We start from the raw sequence: 24,185 nt of genomic DNA on the forward strand, positions 1-24,185 counted from the left end.
CAATGAAAGACCATAAAAAAGCCCAGAAAATATCTGCTGGTAGCTCTGTCTTTTAGTCACCACTCATGTTCTCACTTTTACGGTTATCGTGCAGCAGATTCTCACTTGTAGTCTCTGAAGCATATGCCCAAACACTCATTTAGTTTCGAACCAACTAGGGTGGATTTCCTCCACATCTGTTTTGTTGGATTATTTCAAATGATTATCGTCAGGAAGGATCATCGGGTAAAACTGACGCATTTTGAAATATGCCAGCTTACTGTAGCAAACACACTAAGCTAAGTCACTTTGCTATTTCCTTTGTTGGGGTAACAACATTACAGATGAAGCTGTTGTTGGAGGACGGTAGTGCTGCACTGAAAACCAAATGGCCTTGGAAAATATTTAGTTCTCATGCCAAAGTTGAAAATAACAGACAATACTGTTGTCGTTAAATTGATTTATGAAGTACTTTGTGATTTAACTAATTGTTTTTGTTGACTTGCTGCCGTAACTGCTGTAATCTATGTCTTGCTTTGTTGCTATGCATTTTTATTTTTTAATGTAAGTTCTTGCAGACACAGTATATGCGCCTGGCGTAGATAGTATAGTAATCGGACAAAACTTTTGGTTCTGGAAAGGAAGCTGGACTGAAAGTGCCTTAAAGCTCCATTGGTTTAAAAAAAAAAAAAGTCTGATTGTCTTTAAACTTATGTGAAAATGACTACAAATGACTTGATTTATTACCTCAGTGAACAGTTTCCTAAAGAGTGTATGGTCTCACTCACTAGTTGCAAGTCTTCTTCAGTACAGCATGATGTTCATTTTGCATTCGCTACCACACCGTGTCCTCAAGTTCTCAGTCGGTATCCTCCCCAACTCCACTCTCGTCAAAATATGGGCACCTCTGTTTTCAAAAAACCAAGATGGCGACGGCCATAATTCCAAACTCAAGTCTGCAAAAATTAGACGAATTGGTGCGTAACGTCAGCGATCCCTTCACTTTTTCTCCAACACCATATCACCTTGAGGTTGACGTCTGTGTTTTTGTTTTTTGTTTTTTAAAACATCTTGACAACTATTGGATGGATTGTCTTCATGTCCTCACACTATTAAAGTCACAACTGGTTTGAAATTACAGTTTTGACAAAATTTCAAACTGTAAACTCACAGTTTAGCACTACAGTTCTGTGTTTAGCACTAATCAGTGTATCCGTACTTCCTTAACATCAGCGTGTTAGCATCATTGTGAAGTTGTTAGCATTTAGCTGCTACTATGGCAGTAGACTCTCATTCTTGTTATATTACATTAAATTTACTTTTGACTTTGGTGTATGTGCTGTATGTTGTATGTTCGTTTATCCTTGTCAAGTCATACTAAACAACATCTGGGTACATGTGAGACATTCCTGGGTCCCACTAGTTTCAAATTTATCCACAGATGAAGACACACACACACACACACACACACACACACTCTTAAAGGTATAGATCCCTTAGAGCACCTCCCACTCCAGTTTGGGTAATGTATCCATTCTGACAACTGCGGCACTTATGGTGTTTTTAAATGAGACACACTGGCTGGGTGTAACTTAATTTAAGATAGTCAGCATATACAATACTGTGGCTGACTGGAAGACTTAAAGTGTTTGAGCCATGAGATAATGCATCTCATCAGATTATGAATAATTTATTCCCAGATGAAATCAGATAATGGTGTTAAAGGCAGTGGTCTAAATCATTTAATATTATTGTTGACCTGTTGTGAAAGAACATCATAATGCACTTCTCACTTACCTCACCAGTTTATCACCAGTGCCGCTAGGAATGCTACTACAACCGCCACTGCTACTGTTACTACTATTCATTTAAAAATGTGCCTGAGTTTTAAGGGTTTATATATGGAAAGCTGTACTTATCGATATTTTTATATTTACAATCAGTCAACAGTGTAGTGTGAAAGTAGTTCCTTGTGGTGGCAAGCCCACAGATATTTATTAATCCAACTCTTTATAGCCTGACCAGATGTTGGCTATCTGGAAAACACAGTGGGGGCATTCAGCATCTCATGAGCCACACATTTTCTTTGGGAGTTGCTGAAGACAATAAACAAAGCTGAAAACAGAGTGAATATTTGACTTGAACTGACAAGCACAACTGCTTTGTGTCTGCTTGAAGTGTAAATAAGCGAACAGATTAATCACATCAACTTCACAAGGCCGAAATATGTCAGAGTCGTGTTTTCAGCTTCTTCTTATTTAATTATAATGTGGCCAAAACTGAACTCCAACAGCTTGCTAAATTTGAATTAGGAAAGATTATGGTGCTTTTGTCTTTCTCAGGCTGTCCCAAACATTCGTTTATTTGTACCAGCCTGCAACAATATCAACACTGCACATACTAAACTCAAATTGTATTTCTCACATGTGATTTTATAAGGATGTGCTGTCCAGGTTTATTGACAGCTGACAAAGTATATTTGGTGACTTATGTTAGTTTCTTTTTTTTTTTTTTTTTTTACATTTATTTATTTTTTATCTGTTGGAGAGAACAACGCCATTCATGGTCAGTGAATTAGGAGAGTCACCTTTCACTATGCCCCTCCAATCTACATACTTTGCAGAAAAACCCATAAAGAGAAATGTTCTTTGGTATTATGTCCCTCCTGTAAATGTACTGACTGTGGTGTGCCCTCTCCTGTTATATGTAGGCTTGTTTTAAGCTTGTAAGTGCACCTGGTTGGTGAAGTTTTGTTCGATACCACATTAGTTTTGATCCTTTCGATAGGCTTTGTCATTAACAACAAGCCTCCTCCACACCTGGCTCACCTGCTGTTGTGAAAACGGAGTCACAGACGAAAAAAAAGATCCAAAACACAAGTTGTATTTTTTGGGGGGGGTGACTTTATAAAGCATCCCGCTGACAACAAAAGTCAGAGCAGACACGGTGAGACAGGCTCACAAAGAGACAAGTCGGTGTATGTGCAGTAAGAGACCAGAGGTGTAGGTGTATGCGTCTGTGTAACACTGTCGGATTGACAGAACGCTGTCACGCTGTGGGAAACGCTGTGCCTGTGCTGCAAAGCTGTGCACCGTGCACAAGGATTGTACGGGTGCTTCACCACTTGTTGTCTAATCCTGGTGCTCTAAGACTGAACTTTCTTGTGCAGTTTTTCTTAATGAAGTTCCTCACCTCAGCGAGATTTGGTTCACGGTACGCTCCACTGAGTTCGTAGAGATGCCTTGATTTGCACATCGTCCTTAATTCACAATTTTGCGCTTCCCTCTGTTTATCAGAGTTTATCTCTTAATAACGAATATGTCTGCAAGTTACAGCGTGTTATGTAAATAATGTTGAGTTATCTCGGTGTCACCTGTGTTGTGTGTGACCACACACTATACATTTTCCAAAGCGGACAAAGACAGGTTGGATAGACAGAGACGGGCTTGTGTCCTACTATCGATGAACCAATAGCCAGCTGGCATGAATTCTTAATCTCACTCATGAATGCCCATAATTTATTGATGGTGTTCCAGAGGAAAAGTTTACCCCCATATCCAAAGGCTACTGCTTCACTCTCGAATTTGACTGTTGTCAGACAGTGACTACATTACAGTGGGGTGATATATCATGTGTCAAGTATCCGATGTCTTTCGACAGCTGAAGTTTGCTTTCGTTTCAAATGTCTGGATTCCCTCGTGTCATATTTGTGAGTGTCTTGTTTTCTGACTCCTAAGTTAATATCGTGAGCCCTCAGGCACATTTCCCACATGACGCCTAACAGTAATGTTAGTCCCCACTGTACTGTACAGCAGCCAGCACCATGTTCACTGCAAATCTGACTCAAATGACTCTCTTGGTTCCCTTGGAAACCAGGTGCTCAGAGATCAGGAAAGATCCATTTCACACTTCAGCAGCGAGACAAAGAGATGGTTACACAAAGAGAAAGTGGGAGGGAGAGAGGATTAAAGGGAGAGAGTTGGGGTGGAAGAAGGAAGCTTGACCTTAAAAGATGATTCATTCATACAGCCCCTTTGTCTCAAAATAGAAAGAAAATAGAGACAAATGAATTGGGGGAAAAAGACAAAATAAACGCATCATTCCCTCTTATGGGATTTTCTATCCTTTGGAGTCATCAGTGCCGAAATGCGCAGCATTTGTTTAGATGCGGTGTCTGTAGAGAAGTAGGGTGAAAATGGCTCTGGTTCTCATTTATTGATGTAGGTGTTATTGTTATACGCTGCAAGGCATACATGCGTGCTCTTCACACAGTCTAAGAGAAGGAGATGGCTTAATGCAGGCAGCCGGTGATACTCTGCCATGTCTGAAAATGCTGCCAGAGGTCAAGATTTCCTTTCACACACAGATATACTTCTCTCATCGTTAAGAGCTTTTCAGAAAACTCGACATCTGGGGAATGGTAAAATTTACAGCTGCACAGCTAGAGTTATAAACCTAAACACACTGACCATCAGGGAAATCAGATAGTCCATCTGAAGTTGGCTTTTGTGGGTCTCTTTAGGGTTTTCATTTGCTGGAAACAGAGGAGGTATTGAGAGTTTTCATGTATTTTATGAGTGAATTCAGCCATAGTTTGGTGCTGCCTGATCATTTGTGGTTGAGTAGGTGGGTGAAATGTTCCACATTTCACACAGGGATAAAGCAGTCTGCAGTGACAAAGCAATCACAGCTAAGACACTGTAATAACAGTGGATTGTCAACGCTATTTTAAAATACATACATGGATTCCAGTGTGGGAGGAGGTCGCTATGTCTTTAACAAGAAAGACAATAATTTAATTCATCAATAAATAGAAACAAAAGCTGGAAACTAGAGCTGAGTTTAATAATTATAAGAAGGTTTTACCTGTGTTTCTTAAAAAAATGTACTGACCCTCATGGGGAGTTTTATCATAAAAACATGCCAGCTTCAATTTCAAACTTAATGCTTTTACTGAGGATTAATCATGGTGGTTGCTCCAAATAGCTGTGGGGGAATTAGACCTTTGCTAATTGTACTATACCGGCCCGGTCTGTGATTATTATTATTTTTTCTGAAACTTTCCAAAGCTCTCCAACACCCACGTCACGCCGTGACTGGCCAGCTGTGCGTAGGTGAGAAAAAAGCCAGGATCTCAACTTCTCTAGCTTTCATTCTTGACTTGGCAACCATTCATGTCACTTCTAACATTAACCTCTGTGTACACTAGCCCTGAAAATGTGCTCCATTATCGCCATAAAGTTTCGTAAAGTCTCCTCTCTCTCTTTTCTTTCCACCCTTCTTCTAGTGTGGATTCCAGTCCTTTTGGAACAGCCACACCTTTGATTTGAGATGTGGTCAGACTGTGCATGGTACAGGCTAATCCTGGTTGACCATACACTGACCCTCAAACAGTTGAACCATCTCTGTATGCCATCAATAGGGGTTTCAAACTATCTGACTGAACGTCAAAGAAAAATGTATTCTTGTAGAAACTATTCTCAGCTCTCTCTGCAGTAGCTTTTGTTGGCTATGTGGGTGGTTTGCAGTAAATAGGGACGACAGCTGTTCTGATGGCTCCGTTGACCACCACTCAGCTTGTCACAGGAAGCCCGATAAACATCGATCATATCTTTTTCATGTCGTTCCTATGTATTCTGGATCAGGGAAGGTTAATGGTTGTATCCGTTTCAACTGGATGTTGTTTTTTTTTTGAGGATTTCACAGTGAAAAGGGGAGCTCCAATAGTACTTGATTGTCTACTGATTTGAATTATGGAAAATCTGCCCAGTCGGAGCTTGAATAACTGGGTTTCTGTTTACAGAAATGCCAAGCGGCGGAGGGAAACTACTTCTGCTCGTCAAGTCGTCTGCATGCTACATTTCCACAGCCTGAATTAGCCCACAGGGCCTGCGGGAGATGTATTTAAGATTTTAAAAGTAGGCTGTCTGAAGTAATTTTACCTTGTGCCTCTTGTGCTTCTGTACAGTGAGGATGCTGAATTTGTCATGGGTGGGAAATAAAAATGACTAGAACTAAATATTTACTCACATGCCTCCCAGACTGGCATCAAAGAGTCTGGAAATATTCCACTGAGAGACACTTTTCCTGTGTTATGTGGCGTAGATCCAGCTGTCACATTTATAGATCCGTGCCTGTCCAGCAGGCAGTGGCTGCCATGAACTGGATACTGGACTGGGCCGTATTAAATCACCCACCGGCACTAAATGGTTTGCCATTTTCAGTGCGGATATACTGAAACAACAAATAAGCAGATGCAGAGTCCAGACTGTTATCTGCACACCTGTCAGATCATCTCATTGTTTTATCTGCAGCTCGGTCAGGGGTGTGAAGTGATTGCTGATATCAAAGGCGACTTCAACAGCATGTCTTCCCCATTAGGGTATGATAACACTGGGACATTAATATATTATGAATCCAGTATACAAGTCCATACACCTTATCGCAAAAATCCTTACCTCTGCAGCAATAAATCAGCTTATTAATGTGCCTGCTGTTTTTCTGTGTGTACTCACTGCCTTCAGTATCGATTTGCCTCACTGTGAGACAAACTGTGCAGAGACAGCAGGTGCACAGGCAGTGAAAATGCGCACACACAGGTACGGATACACACACGCACAGTTAGACCTTTTTAAGTGGAAAGTAACTTGCAACATAGCAATTTAAATTCTTTAAAGATATAAAAGGCGTTATTTCTTCCCAAGAGAGATGAGCTGTTCTCAAGCGTTAGCCAGAACGTATAGAAAAAGACTCGTATGCTCTCCTCCATACAGACATTGAACACAGAATGACTGCATCAGGGAACACTTGCTAGAGATTTCTTATTAATATAACCCATAAATATTAGTGTATTTTGCATGTTTTAATGGTGTGTTGCGCTGTGTGTGGTGCAAGTACATTAGCTGTACTTTGGGAGAAAGACACATTTCCACTGAGATGGACAATAAAGTCAATCGTGTGACCCTCACGTGTGCACACACACATGCTCCTCATTAACCTCTGGATGGTTCATGGAGCTGCCGCATAGTGTATAACCACTCACAGGCAGGCAGGCAGAGACCGGGTTTTAATTGGTAACAAGGATATCAACAGCTGGACTGATATGGGTGGCTGGAGCTTCTCACTTTTCCTCACTGATGATGAGCAGAGAGATTAATGTACGTGTGTGTGTGTCTGTCTGTGCACACACATATATACTCAGAGGCCATGACAGAAACCTTGATTTTTGACCTTAATTCTTCAAGCATCTGGATGGAGATTTCATCCATTCATACAATATATCCTCAAACATGTATAGTGCTGCTCACATGTCACATGATGGTATTTCAGAGTTGTCTTGTTGATCTGTTATGAACACAGTACGTCAAGGACTGGTGTGTGTTCATACAAGACCCACCAGTTACATCACACACTAACCCCCCCCCCCCCCCCCCCCCCCCACAGATGACAAATGATTGTAGTATCAGGCAGACTTCAGGGGGCCTTCTGATTGCTGCATTGTGCACTTCTGCAGTTAAAATGTCTTGTATGTCCCATGGATTTTTGTAGTATATGTGTTTCAAACAGGGCTGATCACCCATCTACAATCTGCTGGGCCGTATGAGGAGAGCGGCTCATTATTCTGCCTGTTGTGTCCGCGCTGAAGCCATAGCTCCACTCCAGCTATCAGGCGAAGCTGCAGGAACTCTTCGTTTGCGGGCAGCAGGGGAGCAGCTGCACGATGCAGCGTTACTGCACACAAGTCGCTGAGTTGTCGGCAGAGAATGAGCTGTCCTCTGACCAATCCCTGGCTCCAGCTGTGACAGTACAAAAAACATCTGTCTTGTGTATAAGATCAAACAGCTTGCATCCATTTTGAAATAAAATTCATCACTTGAAGGTTATCGTTCTGCTGTAATACAGTAGATTGATCCTGTGGAGACAAATCATTCAAGGTGATATTTTGTTTCCTGTCTGCGTGCAAGTATCTGTGTGTGTGTGTGTGTGTGTGCATCAGTGTAATCTGTAATGTCTTTCTTTTTTCTTTTTTTTTTCTTTTTTTTTTTTTTTTTAGGACCTGGTAGGCAGTGCTCCACCACAGAGGAACTGGAAAGGAATAGCCATCGCCCTGCTGGTCATCCTCATCATCTGTTCCCTGATTGTCACCTCTGTCATCTTGCTGACCCCTCGTATGTACACACACACACACACATGCTATCATTCAAAGGGTTCCTTCCTTCCCAAGGATACGCGGTCCTTTTATTGATTGTTTTTATTAGTAGAAATGGAATGGAATGTGTCATTTTTTTCAAAACAAATTTAAATTTTTTATTTAATTTGCTAACCTTGTTCAGGGGGGGGCGGCACGGTGGTGCAGTGGTTAGCACTGTCGCCTCATAGCAAGAGGGTTCCAGGTTCGAATCCCAGTCTGGGCCCTTCTATGTGGAGTTTGCATGTTCTCCCTGTGTCTGCGTGGGTTTTCTCCGGGTACTCCGGCTTCCTCCCACAATACCAAAAACATGCACATTAGGTTAATTGGCTACTCTAAATTGCCCCTAGTGTGTGAGTGTGAGAGTGTGTGGTTGTCTGTCTTTGTGTGTTGGCCCTGCGATTGACTGGCGACCAGTCCAGGGTGAACCCCGCCTCTCGCCCGTAGTCAGCTGGGCTCCAGCTCCCCCGTGACCCTGACGGATAAGCGGTATAGGAAATGGATGGATGGATGGATGTTCAGGGGGGCAAGGTTTTTACGGATGTTGTGGTTTGGTTTTTCCAGTTGGTGTGTACAGGTTTGGCACAGAGGCAGGTTCATCGTCTCACTAGGCAATGGGCCCTTTTATGTTTAATGCCATTCAAGCCCGTTTAATGGAGATGATTATGCAGTAATAACTCCAGCCATTTGTCAGATTGGCACAGCATCAGAGATACCACTCGTGTTGAAAATTAGTTTTCTCCCCCAACTCTGCAGCTTCTTGCCAGACAAGAGAATTTCTTTGAAGTCGATAAACACTTTACAATGTCTGACATGGTAGTTACACACTGAGATCTCGCCGCTCAGTCACAACGTACATCCTGCTGAAGAAGCTGTTGATGCAGTGTTATGTACAGTAAGACTGGGCTGTCAACCATCCCGACAACTCGTGTCTAACTGTTGTTTCCAGGGTAAATGCGCGGTAGAAGTTCCTCCTGTTGTCTACTCCACCTGCAGTTCAGCTGTCAGCTTTAGATGTCTTTTAGAGATTTTGGGGATGGAAGGAGTCGTCCCCCTGCTGATGAAGACGAGGCAGGCAGACGGGAACTGATGCTCTCAAATCAATAGTGCAATACCAGGAGCCTTTTTCTTCTTTGTACTTTGCTCTGAATTGCTCTACCTACAGTGGTGAATAGTGGTTGGTGGTCCCATATCCAGAGATAAAAGTGTTGTAGTAGTCTCTTGTATGAGGCTGCAGCCACCAGAGCGACGCATTAGGCTTGATTTTTGAGTGCTGTGGGTTGTCTTCAGTTATGGCAAACTGACAGACTTCAAATGCTAAGAAAAGGCTGAAGGACAACTTGTCATATTTTCAAGAGTCACCTTTAGATAACACATGAGCTGTTTTACATCATGTTCTCTTTATGTTTATTCTTTGGTGATGCACTTGACAGGTGAAGACGACAGCCTCGCCCTCAAGAAGAAAGTGACCATAGAGGATGTTTTTGGACCGGACCTTCGCATCCACGACCCCAACGCCAAGTGGCTCAGTGGTGAGTGAAGAGTTTGGCATTTAGCAGCCGCCTCTCATGTCAGAAAGAAGAACACAGTCAATCGCGTTAGGACAGACATCATATTTGTCAATGATTCAGAATATACCATCAAGATTAAAATCTGATCCTGAATCTTAAATTGTGCAAAGTTATAGTTGTTGTCGTTTATTATGTCATAGACAAGACATAGACCAAGCCAACCTTTAGGACTAAAAATAGCATTGCAGCAGCAAAACATTTGTCAGCGATGCATAGAACTTATTACAAAACATGTAATTGCAAACGATGAATTTTATCTCCTGTCTGATGCTGTAGAAATACAATCTGGCAAAAAGTTTTACTTTTAATAATCTGTCAAGAAAATTCTATCAGAGATGCAACATTTTATGATTAAGTACAGCCCTTAAGTCATTTTATTTCCTCAGGTAGGCACATTCATAGAGTTTCCTTCTGTCATATAATTAAATTAGATATTTAATAATATAATATTTATATTTATTAGAATAAAAAAAATGATTTTAATTACACACGCTATCATTATGTAGGTTCACATCAAGCCCCTCAAGCTGTTATTGTTTTTCTTTTTGTTTTTTTTTTGTCTTCATGGCAAACAAATGCAACAGTTTCTGAGCTCATCTAGTGTGCACTACAGATTCAGCATGCAGGGCGCTTCGCGTTCAGTAACATGGTCTAATTTGAACAGATGTACAACAGAACGGATTTGCTGTGGCCTCTACAACCTTGACAAAGTAGGGAATAGGAAGTTGCCACCTGAGCTCATAAACGCTGGATCAGCTGACTGGGTGCCCTCTGGTGTTCAGCTGGAAAATAAAACAGGAAATATTTTTCAGTTTCTGCTTGATTAAATAAATCAATAATACTTCATTTTGTGTTTTACTGGGCGCTACTATTCGTCACACTGGTACTAATTAATTCCACTTTTTGATAACACCAACTAATTTGTTGTTGTATCCTTGTGATTTATTAAATAATTTAAATAAATCTAAATGTTTGTAATGTACTAGGAATGTTGAATAATATTGATAAGCAAGAAAGATCGACTTTGTAACTTTTTTGGGGATCTTTCAACCACTCACAGTCTTCCTCTGTGAATGGAGTAAAATGAACTAGATGAATCTCCAGAAAGCAGTAATAAGTGAACCTTGGGTTTGTAACAAAAAAAAACTAAGCTTCTAAACTAATTCTGATGTTTGCAAGCACATACTTGGTTGTATTTGAATCCACAAGATACTCAGCTGGTCGCTTGAAATCAGATGAAAAGGTATAGACTGTGTATGAAACATTAAATATATGATGTGTCAACACTCCCTGAATCACAAGAATTTAAACGGTTGTTCAGTCTTTAACTTTTAGAGCCATTTCTTGAAATGTTGCAATTAGGTGATTTTATTGATTTTTTTTTTTTTTTAATATATCTATCAACTTCCCTTGAAGCACTGCACAGTAAGGATCCAGGGATTCATATTCTATAAAACACCTTTTAAATATGTGTTGTAAAACTGTCACATTGGACCACTTTGTAGCTTCGTGGAGGAAAGTGCCAGGCATATATATACACGAATCATTATGATCGTCTGTATTAGTTTCCATCGTAAAAAGTTTATTACATTTGAAGACATTTCAAACAGGTTTGACAATCTCAGACATTCACGCACAGGCAGCTTATGCTTGACTACACCTGCTGACTTGCATGTATACATTAGAATGCGACTGTGCATGTTAATAAATTCACATTATCGCCTGCACTTGTACAAACTTGCATCTCCTACTTATGACCTTGCATCTGTCCTTTTGTTCTACTGTGCAGACTGTTCCCCTGATTACTTACATTACCAGCTTATTAACATATAATTAGTTAGGTTCTGTGCCCTTCATTCACGACCATGATGAAAATGTCCTTAGCACCTGACGAAAACCACTGCAATCAATTGTGTGACATTGCATCTTGCCAGTTAAGTTAATGCAATCAACTCCCATTTGATGGTAATGACCTTCTGATAAGAAACCCAATGGGACAACCTCACACTTCAGTAGTCCTCATCAATATTTTGTGGGTTTCATTCACAGAAGTGCGTAATTGATCCCAGTTGCTCTTTGATCACCGCTTGCCTCAGTAGTCTTTGGACTCACCTCTGAGTTTCTCACACATCCAGACACAAAGGATTCAACCTTCAGACTGGGCTCTAAAACAAAGAGCTGCTGCTGTCTGCCTGTCATCTTCATATTTCTTAGATGTAACAGAATATAATATTGTCCAGCAATGAAAAGGAGGTGTAAACAAGAAACATCTGTGGCTAAATCTACTCATGAAAATCTACACAGGAAAAGCACTTCCAGCTTTTGTTCGTGTGCTTTGTTGCTAAAAGAAAAGTGACAGTAAAGTAAAATGGAACAAACTGTCCAGTTGTACAAAACAAACATTTTCACTCTCGCTTACAAATTTTATCAAATGTGTTTGGTCAGGGTGTCAGGGCTGGAGCAAGGCAGTGTTTTGAACAGTTCTACAGTTATAAAACTTATTCTGATCTCTAAAAACAATGCTGTTGTGTTTGAGGGAGTTAAAAAACCAGCACGAGAGCAAGCTCTACACAGTAGCAAAACATGCACAACAATCTCTGACCAATTTTAGTATTTAGTGGGATGTTCTCATTAAGAGATGAGACTGTTTAGTTGTCTACAGAGCGAGATGACAACAACAGCAGTGCTGAGTGCTAGCCCGGAGGTCTTACGCTCTCACAGCCTTTTTAAAGACTTTCTAAATGCTTCAATTATCTCTTTAATAGCAGTTTGACTTTCTCGTGATAACTGATAAAGGTGGAGGAGGAGGCCAAGACACTATATAGTACAATGTAAGAACAGAAACTCTGTGCTGTAGGGTTTCTGATGGTTGTCTTTTTGTCATTTACAGACAATGAGCTGCTGTACCGCACAAGGGATGGAGACGTTGTCAAGCTTAATGTTGGCACAATGGAGAGGAATGTTGTTGTGCCTAACCAGTTGTTCGTGAGTACTGTCTGTTAAGTCCTCTGAGTACGCGGTCTACTCTGCTGCTGCTGCTGTACTGGGTGTGTTATGACTGCGAGTCTGTGTTTTTGATCCCATCCAGGTCAGATCCAGAGCCGAGAAGTACCAAGTGTCCCCAGACATGCAGCATGTTTTGTTCGCCTTCGAAGTGAAACCGGTGAGAAACCTTTGAGTGCTAACTCGCACCACTTAATTATTTCAAAAGTTGTCCTCCTTTAACTGTGGTGCTTTTGGTCTCTGCAGAACTACCAGCATTCCTACCAGGCCAAGTACATTATTTACAGCCTTGTGACACAGTAAGACCCACCTCTGTTGTGTCTTTTTCCATCATCCGTCTGTGCCCTGTGAATGGATAATAATATGCCTTCGGTTGCTGACATCAGCCTCATGTGCCTTCTTCTGGCACTGCTTTGTTCCAGTGCGTTTAAGCTCAATTTAGTTTTGTGTGCTACATTCAGCCTGGCCTGTTTTTAGCCTTTCATCCATCTATGTCTGCTTATTTCCCTCCTGTTCTGTATTTGTAGTCAGCCAAGCAAAGTCAGCTTGAGCTAAAAAAAGAATGCGGTTGATTGATGAAGCATACAGTGAGGAAACAAGGCAAAAAATAAATAAATAAATAAATAAAACTAAACCACGACTTCCTAGCTCTGACCGTGACTTTGTTTTCAGATACACGCTGAGTATTGTAAATGTAGTGTACATGCAGGCACATCCTACATTGATTCTTTTTGTGTGTTGTCTCCACAGGGAAACGTGGCCTCTGAATCCCCCTGAAGTGCACGACGCCGTTCTGCAGTTTGCTGGATGGGGACCCCGAGGCCAGCAGCTGGTAAGGAGGTCTCGAGATTACACTCACTGTGTACTGGCAAACTGATGGGGATCTGTCAGGATCATCCTGGACACAAACATGGTTTATGATTCGCCACAGCGGAACAGATAAATGTTGGTGCAATAAGAGGTTTATATGCACTGTAATGACCACTTCAGCGGTTCTGCTGTGAACTTTCCTTCATTTGACCACCATAATTTTTACTTTTACAATTTCGTGACAACACATGAGCTGGTGAGAGCTGCAGTGGCAGATGGTATCTTGGTGGCACAATCTGGGGCCTGGACAGTCTGGGGTTGTTGGGGAGGGGGCACACATGGCATTCACTAAAGTCTGTGTGTGTGTGTGTGTGTGTGTATGTGTGTGTATGGCTTGCCACATTTGGGGACAGATTTTTTAAGGCAGTTTGTCCATTTGGACAACAGATTTAATTTCAGTTTATATTTGTGTTCCCATTTTTTTTTTTTCTCTTTATACACTGATAATATTGCATCTATAAACTGAAAAATGTACTGCATTGTTTTTAGACAGTAAAGTTTTTGTAGCTTTGAAAAGGGTAGATTAAAGCCTGCTACGCTAGATGCCTGAAGTCCTTCAATACTTTTTGCTTATAATCAAACTATTTCCTTTTTAAATCTACACAGGAAATTCTGTTAGAATAGTTCAAGTTATTATACATTCAGCAGTAGCAGTTGAATTGAATTCAATAAAACATAATTTTATGTTTTAATTTAACTTCGCTGGAGGTCATCTGCTCAGTGTAGCTCAGTCTGTACTTTATATTTGACCATGGAAGGTACAAATATTATTTGTTCACATGAACTGTGATTCAGGGATGAAAAAGAAGCAAAATTCTACAGGTTATAAGTGAACATAAAGATATTTAATGGTTTGAGGATGTCCTTTTTCAAACAAATCCTAAATAGCTTTAGAAAAGACAGCAACAAAAGCAGATTTTACTTCTGTGTTTTGATTGCTGGTAGTTGAATGGCATATTTCAGCAGAGACTACTGTCCAAATTAAAATCACAGCATATGTGGCTTTAGCAAATGCCCATTAATATGCCATACTTTTGACATTTTGGCTGCTCAGTCTGGGTCTAACAAAGCTACAGCCAGCGTTTCCCACATTAATGGAATCTCCACAATACAATCCATGTACTGACCAGAGTGCATTCAGGAGCTGAACTGGAAAACTGTCCAACAGCCCCTCTTTGGGTTTATCCCCCTCAAGGTCATCTGATGTTACACTGCTTCATTCTCCAATATGAGCGTTGGGAGAACAAGCTGCTTACAGATGTGCAACTGCCTTCCAGTTCTGAAGTAAATTGGCTTCTGATGGTGAAAACGGCAGCCCAGAAGAGGAGATGGAGAGAGACACAGCATGATTTTGACTGTAGCTGCCAGCTTGATGGCCCCCTTTCATTAAATGTATCTACAAAACTGCTAGAGGTGGCTGATTCTTATAGTGTGATATTCCAGTAATGCATTACATTTAGCTTGTTTGACTTCGGGGATGGAGACTTGTACAGGGTTGGGGACAGGTGACATGCCGTCTGTGTGAAAGCAGCATCTTTGTAAAAGAACCAATCTTGTCTATAGCGTTTGTCGTTGTTGTTATCACTCCTTTTTGGATTCAGCATGCAGCTTGTCAACAAAGCATGGATGCCCATGGCACTGATTGGCTAATTGCTAGTCGCCCATGACGCTCATTGGATTGTCTGCTGTTTCAGATGAGAAACTGCCAGACGAATCGGAATCAGCCAACTCACTGAACTGGGATGATTTGAATGTCTGGATCCAGGCAACAAATCGCCAACAAATCCCATGAAAGGGCTGCAGTGCCCTGCTATTTCAGCAAATAATTTAGGCAAGTTTAAAAGTGAAACTATATGTTTATGGCCAGCTTTTAAAGATTTACTTCTCCCAGTAAAATCAATTGGTTTGGAGCTGAGTGCCATAGCGAGGTTTGGGAAGTCAGAGAGCACTGAGTGTGAACTGAAACCCTGTTATTTTTGGGTGTTTCATGTGATTTATTTACAGTAAGAATAATGTCAGCACTATCCTTCAATAAGTGCCCAAATATCTTGCTCTTTTCTATTGCATAATGCAATATTCTGTTTTCTTTTCTTTTTTTATGCTGTTTAAATTAGGTACTGTTTGGACTGCGGTGCTTAGACAACAGATAGCACAGTGTTTCACTGGATATTGCTTCAAAGCTTTCTTTTCCTCCATAATTGCTCTTATAGTATCATTTGCTTAAACTACAGATACGTTGCTGTGAAAAAAAATATTAACATTTCAAGTGTGCGATGAGACTTTGCCTGCCGGGAGAAGAAAGCAGATTAATTTTCATATGGTAATAGTGTACCGATTGTTCCTTTAGCAATGTTGTTACTGTCGCCCTGCATTTGATTTAATGAACAGCTGAGTTTTTGTCAGAAAAATGAGATTAGCTCTCGTGTTTTGTCTCTGTCTGACCTGTCGATGTTCAACATGTTTTCTTTTATTTTCCTCCCTCGTTGTTTCTGAATATAATGATTTTTCAAATTGATCAGAATTGGGGCAATTTATCTTCAAGTACTTCATCAGCACATAAAGATTTGAGGTGTGTGTGTGTGAGTGTGAGTGTTTGGCAGTGCAGTATGGCTGTGTGCAATGAAGCGTCAGATGAACAGTGAGAGGAAAAGGGAGATGAATCCTGGGCTGCCGCTCTCATTAAACAGCAAGCAATTACTCCACCATGACAAAGCAATCAGTGAGGCTGGGTCAACACACACACACACACACACACACCTACACAAACACTCATACACCTGAAAGAGGGGTTATACTGACATGGGGGGTGCCAGGTGGGGGGTCAAAATAGAATGAAAATTAGAAACCAAATGTATGTATGGTGACAAAATTGGACAATATTTCACAAGTAAAAACACACTCACACACACACAATAAGAAACACTGCTATTCGAGCTTCACTGGTTCTGTATCTTTGATGTTGCCACTTTCATCTCTCCACCCTTTTGATGCTACTGTTTTCCGGCCTTTTGCCTATTCTCTGTTTTCTCCCATCTAAAGCCCTTGAAGATGGAAAAGTCACTGAATGAGTGTGCCTAAGTCAAGCGATTGCCACCAGCTGTAAATTAATCCAGCTTTCTGAGGCCATTCAAAATCATTTGCAACTAAATGCTATAATGAATTCTCTTTAAATCATTTGATGTTAACATTGTGATGCTGAATTTTGGTTTTGAGGTTTGATTAAGGCATCTTTGGCCAATCAGAATACTGAGAATACTTTTTCATTTATTCAGCCTGTGGTTTTCTTTATGTGCTGTGGCAGTTTTGCTTAGCATTTGGCAGCCACCAGCTTCCTTTGCTTTACACAGCCTTGAATTGATCTGTCTTCCTGGGATGTTGATCCCACGATGTAAAAGTTTGATTTTCTCAACAGCCACCACAGATCAAAGTCTTTCTCTTTTATTTTTTTGACTCTAGTGCTGGCGACTTGAGGCTTTAACTCAAGAGATTTTCGACCGAGAGCCCAGTCACGCTAACACAACCTTAGCTTCAGATACAAATCAATCCCACATTTATCTCCCTCATACTGGCACCAGGAAGGGCTGTGAAAACCCTGGAGTGGATTGACAGAGGGTTAGTGTCACACTCTCATCTGTGAGCAGTGCGTATTAATTCCTTCAGATGATGGAATGAAAGCACTTAGGGCTTAAATAAGGAGTCTAACCTGCGGTTTCGCTCAGCCATCGCAAACCCCCAGCAGACAGCATAATGTCTCAGTAAACAGAAGGGAGAAATGGTGTGCTTGTGCATGGCTTTAAAGGGGTGTGTGTATGCGTTTGTGTGTGTGTGTGTGTGTGTGTGTGTGTGTGTGCATGCACCTGCAGGGTCTCAGCCAGCTCCAGCCCCTTGAATAGCAACAGTAAGGGTTTCACACTGCTTTGGAGAGGAATCCAGCTCGAACTGTAATTAGGGAAATATCCGTTAACACAGTGCTCAAGGCAGGTGTTGACTGAAACTGGATTCGCTTTTAAGTGTCGTTGAGTTGGTAGCCGCTTTTCTGTCTGGATGAACATGAAGTCATACTGTGATAAGAAGCCACAGGTTGGCTTGGTGTGCAGTAGATGCACACAGATGGCTAATGCAAAGGCTGAGAAAAAAGTAGTCTGCACTGCAAAAAAAATTACATCTAAGTGCACACCAGAATACACATAACAATTCAAGGCTGCACGCAGCGATACAGAGACTAATGATTCTTCCCTCTGCATTTCTCTGTTCAGATCTTCATATTTGAAAACAACATCTACTACAGAACAACAGTAGAGAGCCGAGCAATCCGCCTGGTTTCCACTGGTAAAGAGAAAATTGTCTTCAATGGCCTTGCTGACTGGCTGTATGAAGGTAAGACAGCTAATATCACATCCATCGTGATGCGCTTGGTGGACTTTCAGACAGAGCAGAAATTTCTGACACTTTCGAAAGTGACAAAACTGAAGGGAGTTCAGTGAATTTGGTCCACATTCTCACGTCATTACATGGCCAAAAGTATGTGGGCACCTGAGCGTCACATTGATCATCTCATGTCATTGCCGTGAGCGTGAAACAGATTCTGACACCTTTTCGCTCTTCTTGAGAAGGTTTTCCACAAGCTTCTGGAGCCTAGCAGAGGTACAAGAGTGTTTGCTTAGAGGTTGGATGGGTGAGGTCAGGATTCTGTGTAGGCCAGTTAAATTCTTCCACAACAAACCATTCCTTTTCATTCTCCATTTCTTTTCCAAACCATAAAAGGCCTTCCCCAAGCCACAAATTTTAAAGCACACTATGTCCAAAACAAAACTGTATGCAGAAGAAATTAGTATTTCCCTTAAACCTGCATTAACTAATATGTAGTAGGTTGGGGGAAGGAGAAGTTGTAAGCATATTATCATGTTTTAAATTGACATAGGTTAGGAAAACATAAGCATATCACATTCCAGTCCAGCTGATGAGTGCACTCTCCTTTAGCTCTGTATTTGGCTCTTTACCTGTAAATAAATAAGATAAAATAAAATAAGGCTCTTTTTGCTTTACCTGTTTGTTTCAGCTGTTTGGTGCAAATTCAAGCCATGCGTCCAACTGATTTGAGATCAGTGAGACTGAAGACAAAGACTAAAGTTGAGACCCAAAAAACATTAAAGAAATGTTAAAAACCTTTGTAGACATGATGGGAAATGCAGATTGGGGTGATAATTCTCTCTGGGTTTGTCACTGTGAGCAGCTCAAGTAGCCATGTGATCCACTGTTAAAGTAAAAATATTGATGTCAGCCTCTTAATGTGAATCGACAACACCCAGACTCAACCATGAAAGATACTCCAAAGTAAATTTTAATGCACCTGCCCCCACCTGGAGGCAAACTGTATGTCTGTAGGCGTGATTCCATTTGAAAGGACACAGCTGGCTTCTTTTCAACGCCCCTTCTTCTCTAGACTTCCCATAGCTCGTCTTTGCGTTTGGGCAATTCTAATTAATTCACGTCTGCGGTGCTGCAATCTCACTCAGCAGATGTTCATAAGTCAGCACGCTTGTAGTTTCATATGAGGCATTTTCTGATTACCGCATTTGTGAAGCAGACATTCCAATTACGTACCACTTGGATGAGGCTTTGTTTACAGACACGTTGCCATGTTTGAGAGTAGTTTCTCCACTATGCATTCATTTATACAAAGTTTATAGTTTTCTTGTTTAGCAGGTTACTTTCATTGTAATATATTACATTTCATTAGTTTCAGTTGAAAGGAATAAGTTACTTTACTGGCTGTGTATTGTAAGTAAGTAAGTTACTGATTACACTACTTTTACATTAACTTTTACCTTTAATTGCAGAAATACAACTAGGCGCTATAACATGTTAGAGGATAATGTTTCTAAATCAAGGCACAGAAGCTGAAGTGTATTGCATTAGACTAGTGAAGGCTCTCCTCAGGAGCGCAGAGCTGGGCCGTTCATATTCACAAACAGCCGTTAATTCAAACTAACACGGACTCCCTGTTAAGATTGTCATCTTACAATAACAATCGTGATGGTATGGATCATTTAAGTAGCATAGACACCTCTCTTGCATCAAGGTTACTCAAAGCTGGAGCCATGCAGGTTAAAATATTTTCAGGATTTTATCCACCTTTCTTCGTGCTGGACTTATGATTTTGTCGGTGTCCGCGCTTTGTCTGCTGAGATGGTCGGACTGGCAGTTTGTGTTGGTAACGGTCGTTTTTGTTTGTGGCATTTCTTGACCATGCTGGCATTTCACTGGCACGCTGCGTTGGAGCCCCCCAACTCCCCTCGGCGGTGTAAATTAATGAAATGTCAAATGACACAAAAAATGATATATTACTGCAACACATTACACCCAGAACTCCTTTGTAAGTGCAGAATTCTGTCTCTGGCGTTGTTTTAATCATTAATAATTTTGGATTTATTCAGAGGATGGTTTTAGATAATAATTGCAGTGTAACTGTATAATATAATTGCAAAATGCTAGTTATTATGAAAAGAATTCTGCTACAGCACATGAACTGCTTCACTGTTGGCTCTAATCTCTTTTTCATTAATGAGATTATTTCTTTGTTGTAGTCACTGAACATGAAAGAAGTAATCCATTTCCAAGATTTGTCTTGCTATGTGTTCCTGCTGTGTTTCATGGATTTATCAGAGGATGACTGACTGCCTCACGACAACAGATCACATAGCTTGAGTCACTGCTGGTGTTATGACAGTGGTTCAAGGCGAGGCTGCCGGCTTTCGCTCAGGTGTTAAACTCTCTGCAGTCAAACGTCCTCAACCTTGAGTAAGAGCATATAACCGTTATGCTGGCCTCTTTTAAAGTGGAAACAGCTTTTTAACTTTTTCCTCCCTTGATGATGTTTTCTTTTGCGAGTTAGACTTTCCACAGATATTTTGGCTGTTCCGCCATTATCTGGGCTTAGCTTATGTAGAAAACAAATCCCGTTCCTCTTTTGGTGTCTTTTGTGCTGTAAATTGAGCCTTAATTTTCTGGGAAAAATCATGCTGATGCTAGACAGTATGGCTTAGTGAAAGCGAGGCTTAGGCTGTAAGGAACAAATATAAATGCAGATGGTGTCATTTTGGTGTCTGTTTCTACTTTAAAGAGATAAAGCAAGTGATTTCAGGTGTCTGCTGGATTATTTTTTTTTTTTTTTTGCTGCAGTCAATGAATTTACCTGACAGGTTCAACAAGGACTTATTTTATTGCCCTCTGAGCCTCTAAAACCCAAACTGGTCCACTAAATTTCCACTCAGGTAACTTCACATTTTGGAAAATATTATTTTTTTTTTACATGCGTATGAAAGCTACGCAACGTATGTAAACCTAGAAACCGCTTGTTTCACAGTTCATTGAAATTACTGTATATCATTGAAGTATTCAAACAAATTGTGCCGTTTCTATGAGGATGGACAAAAAACACGTGTATCAAATGATTCACGTTTCTCCTAACTAAAATATGAAATGCAGTCCTGTGGGTTTGAACAAAACAAGTCGTTATCTGTGAGGCTTTGTTGTTGATCAGACTGAATAATTTTCACTTCACTTGTCATAATAACGTTTCAGCAAACATGTGAGCTCTAACTTTGATCAATAGATTGAAGATAGTCATGGGATTGAAGCTGAGATGAATGTCCCCTGTAGAGCACCACCTCTGGGAGGTGGGGGAGATGAGACAAACTGATTTTACAAAAATGCAAACATGTGACTTTGTTTGTTTCTATACTGGTGTTCCATGAAATATTGATCTTTTTGTCTGAATCGCAGATACAACCACAAGGTATGCACTGTATCTTGATGTCAAAGGCATCATCTTTAAACAGAAACATGTCACGAGTCTTGCTAAATGCTGCATAGAAGAATGGATACAGTAAATTTCATGTGCTTTACCTCGTTTATAGAAGTAGCACCAGTGTTGGCAGGTGTTTTTGTGGGCATATATATATATATATATATATATATATATATATATATATATATGACAAATAAATACATCAAATCCACATCAAGGCAGAGCTGATCATTTTTGTCAGGAAAAAGCTGTTGTTCAGACAGTCACATGTAGTGTGTGTGTTCTGGGTATTTTTCATAGAGCTCTTCTGCCCCCTGCTGGATGGAAGAAAACTGCTATCAGGGAGGGAAAGCATTTTCACTTTGAAATTGGTTATGCGTCTTTCAAAAATAATTCAATTTTCTGCCCTTTTTGTCTTGACTTCTTCCAAAATGTCAATTATCGATCAAAGTCTAGTTTTGACTCAGGGAATATTTCAAGGCCTACAATGAAATCTTAACAAAGGAACAATGCGTGGTAAAGAAAGCTGTATTTATACAGCCAGCTCCATCCACAGGGAGATCATTTGCTTTCCTTATAGTGACAGTACAGGGGATGAACGGGTGTTATAAATATTAAATTAGTGGTTGTTCACATGGTGACATATTGGAAACCGTGTCAGAAATTTACACAAACACCAACTAACTGGAAAGCTGCAGACGCTGCATTTTAGGAAGAGAGCCAAATGTTACATTTTTAAATGAAATGAAAAAATTAGTTGAAGGAACAACAAACTTCAGTTTCATGTGTTCTTCACCGTGTGTAATGTAGTATCTGGTTGTTTTGTCTTTCAGAGGAGATCCTGCAGACCCACATAGCCCACTGGTGGTCTCCAGACGGGCTGCGCCTGGCCTATATGACCATCGATGACACTCTGGTGCCAAAGATGGAGGTTCCCTTTTTTACAGGATCGCCTTACCCCGCCAGCCTGGAGTATCACTACCCAAAGGCAAGTTTCCAGCAACTGTTTCACACCAACTCTACAACTGTGTTAAATTAAAGCTGCCACTGAATAAGCAATGATAATAATAATAATAAATATATCAAATGACAATATGAAAGAGGTCAGTTATGGTGAAGAAACTACAGAAAAGGATTCAGTTCAACATTAGTTGGAAATAGTTAGTAGTCGGGAACCGGACTTCTTGATGACTGGTAAAGTTACTGGACGTCATAACACCAGTTTGTGTCTGCTGTGTAGTTATTTACATGCAGCAGGGTCAGACGGGTAACAGTTATTTTCTCTAAAATAAAATTAATTTGCAATGTTTGAAAAACCTAGAACATTGTTCAAAAACACTTAAAGATTTACAGAATCCTCAAACACTCATCTGGATTTTAAAAAAATGTCCCATCTGCTGCATCAGACAAATGATTTTTAATCAGATTCCCAAGTCTGCGAGTCTGTTTATTTTCCAGGTAGCTGGCAGGCTCCATCTTTGGTTTGATTCACAAATAGACTCACAACTTGTCGGGTTAAAAATCTTTTTTTTTATTATTATTCAGCAGACGGAAAGGGTTAGAAATAAGAAGAAAATAAGCCATAAGACATCTGTCCAATTTCTTGCAGGCTGGAGAGGAAAACCCTGCAGTGCACCTGTCAGTGGTGAGCCTTAACGGTCCCCTGTACACCGTGGTGATTAAGAAGCCTGACGACCCCCGAATAGGGTGAGTGACAGCCCAGCAGTGTCTTATCGTGTATGAAATAACAAGCTCAGGTGTTGGCAGTCGTGGTGATGTTCTCTCACCTTCTGGTTTTTCAGGAGGGAGTTTTATATCACCATGGTGAAATGGGCCACCAGCACCAAGCTAGCTGTCAACTGGCTGAACCGAGCCCAGAACAACTCTATCCTGACACTGTGTGAGGCTACAACTGGAGTTTGTGTTAAGGTGAGACATTCGGCAAATTTTATTGTATTGAAATGTGCGAAATCTTCTGTCGCTGCTATATGTTGTGTTTGTTGAATAATCCCTCTGGTGATCTTCTGTGTTTTATGTGTTTCTTAAAGCTTGTCACAAGTATCATCTGTGTAGCTAAAGCCTAACATGGCTTATTCTTCTTGTGCCCCAGACACCTTTGTTATTGTACTGGATGACGTATACTTTCAGTTACAATGAGCACAGGCTCTGCAGTTTATTTTGAGTCGATCCCACATGTACCTTGTGCTTTATAGTCCTGTTTGGGTAACAGTACTTAACTCTTTTAGGAAATTATTTAGCTTTAATTTAAACTACAATGCATTCTATTGACCAGTTTTTTTTTTCTTTAAAGAATTGTTCAATGTTTTGAGAAATACTCCTGATGGAGATTTAAATGAGCATCACTTTCATCTTTCTCTGTGATATGGTTCAGCGTGTAAGCCCCAGTAATAAAGGGCTTACTGAAAGGGCTTGGATCATTTGGGTCCTGTGCATTTAGGGTGGGCCGCACCAGCTTATTCCGGTGCATCCTGCAGATTCCCGATCAGGTTGGGATATTGGGGAGTCTGCTGGTTGTTGTTGCGGTCCTTGAGACATTCCTGAGCTGTTTTCGAAATGTGATGGGTTACATTGTCCAGCTGGGGGGTGAGGATGCTGCTATTGCTGTTGCTGCTATTGAGCAGACAGATATGAGAGCGGTATCAGTCTCCTCACGTAACTCTCCGCTCTTCTAAGCGAATAAGCTTATTTCCCGCAGTGTCAAACCTTTGTTTAGAGATTTACATCTTCCAGGAACGACTCAAGC

At 40.7% G+C, this 24,185-nt stretch overlaps 1 protein-coding gene across 3 annotated transcripts in view; it reads left to right on the forward strand.

Annotated features, from left to right (window-relative positions):
- Positions 1–24,185, forward strand: part of LOC124070015 (dipeptidyl aminopeptidase-like protein 6) — a 70,927-nt gene that overhangs the window by 40,989 nt on the left and 5,753 nt on the right. For all 3 annotated transcript variants that reach the window (XM_046409602.1, XM_046409601.1, XM_046409603.1), the window contains exons 2-11: positions 8,033–8,147; positions 9,601–9,699; positions 12,629–12,723; positions 12,827–12,901; positions 12,988–13,040; positions 13,492–13,573; positions 17,868–17,988; positions 22,255–22,409; positions 23,031–23,128; positions 23,224–23,350. In XM_046409602.1, the coding sequence (XP_046265558.1) occupies positions 8,033–8,147; positions 9,601–9,699; positions 12,629–12,723; positions 12,827–12,901; positions 12,988–13,040; positions 13,492–13,573; positions 17,868–17,988; positions 22,255–22,409; positions 23,031–23,128; positions 23,224–23,350 (1,020 nt within the window). The remainder of the gene's footprint in view (positions 1–8,032; positions 8,148–9,600; positions 9,700–12,628; positions 12,724–12,826; positions 12,902–12,987; positions 13,041–13,491; positions 13,574–17,867; positions 17,989–22,254; positions 22,410–23,030; positions 23,129–23,223; positions 23,351–24,185) is intronic.

The sequence above is a fragment of the Scatophagus argus genome, chromosome 13 (assembly GCF_020382885.2).
Source record: "Scatophagus argus isolate fScaArg1 chromosome 13, fScaArg1.pri, whole genome shotgun sequence".
Lineage (NCBI taxonomy): Eukaryota > Metazoa > Chordata > Actinopteri > Scatophagidae > Scatophagus > Scatophagus argus.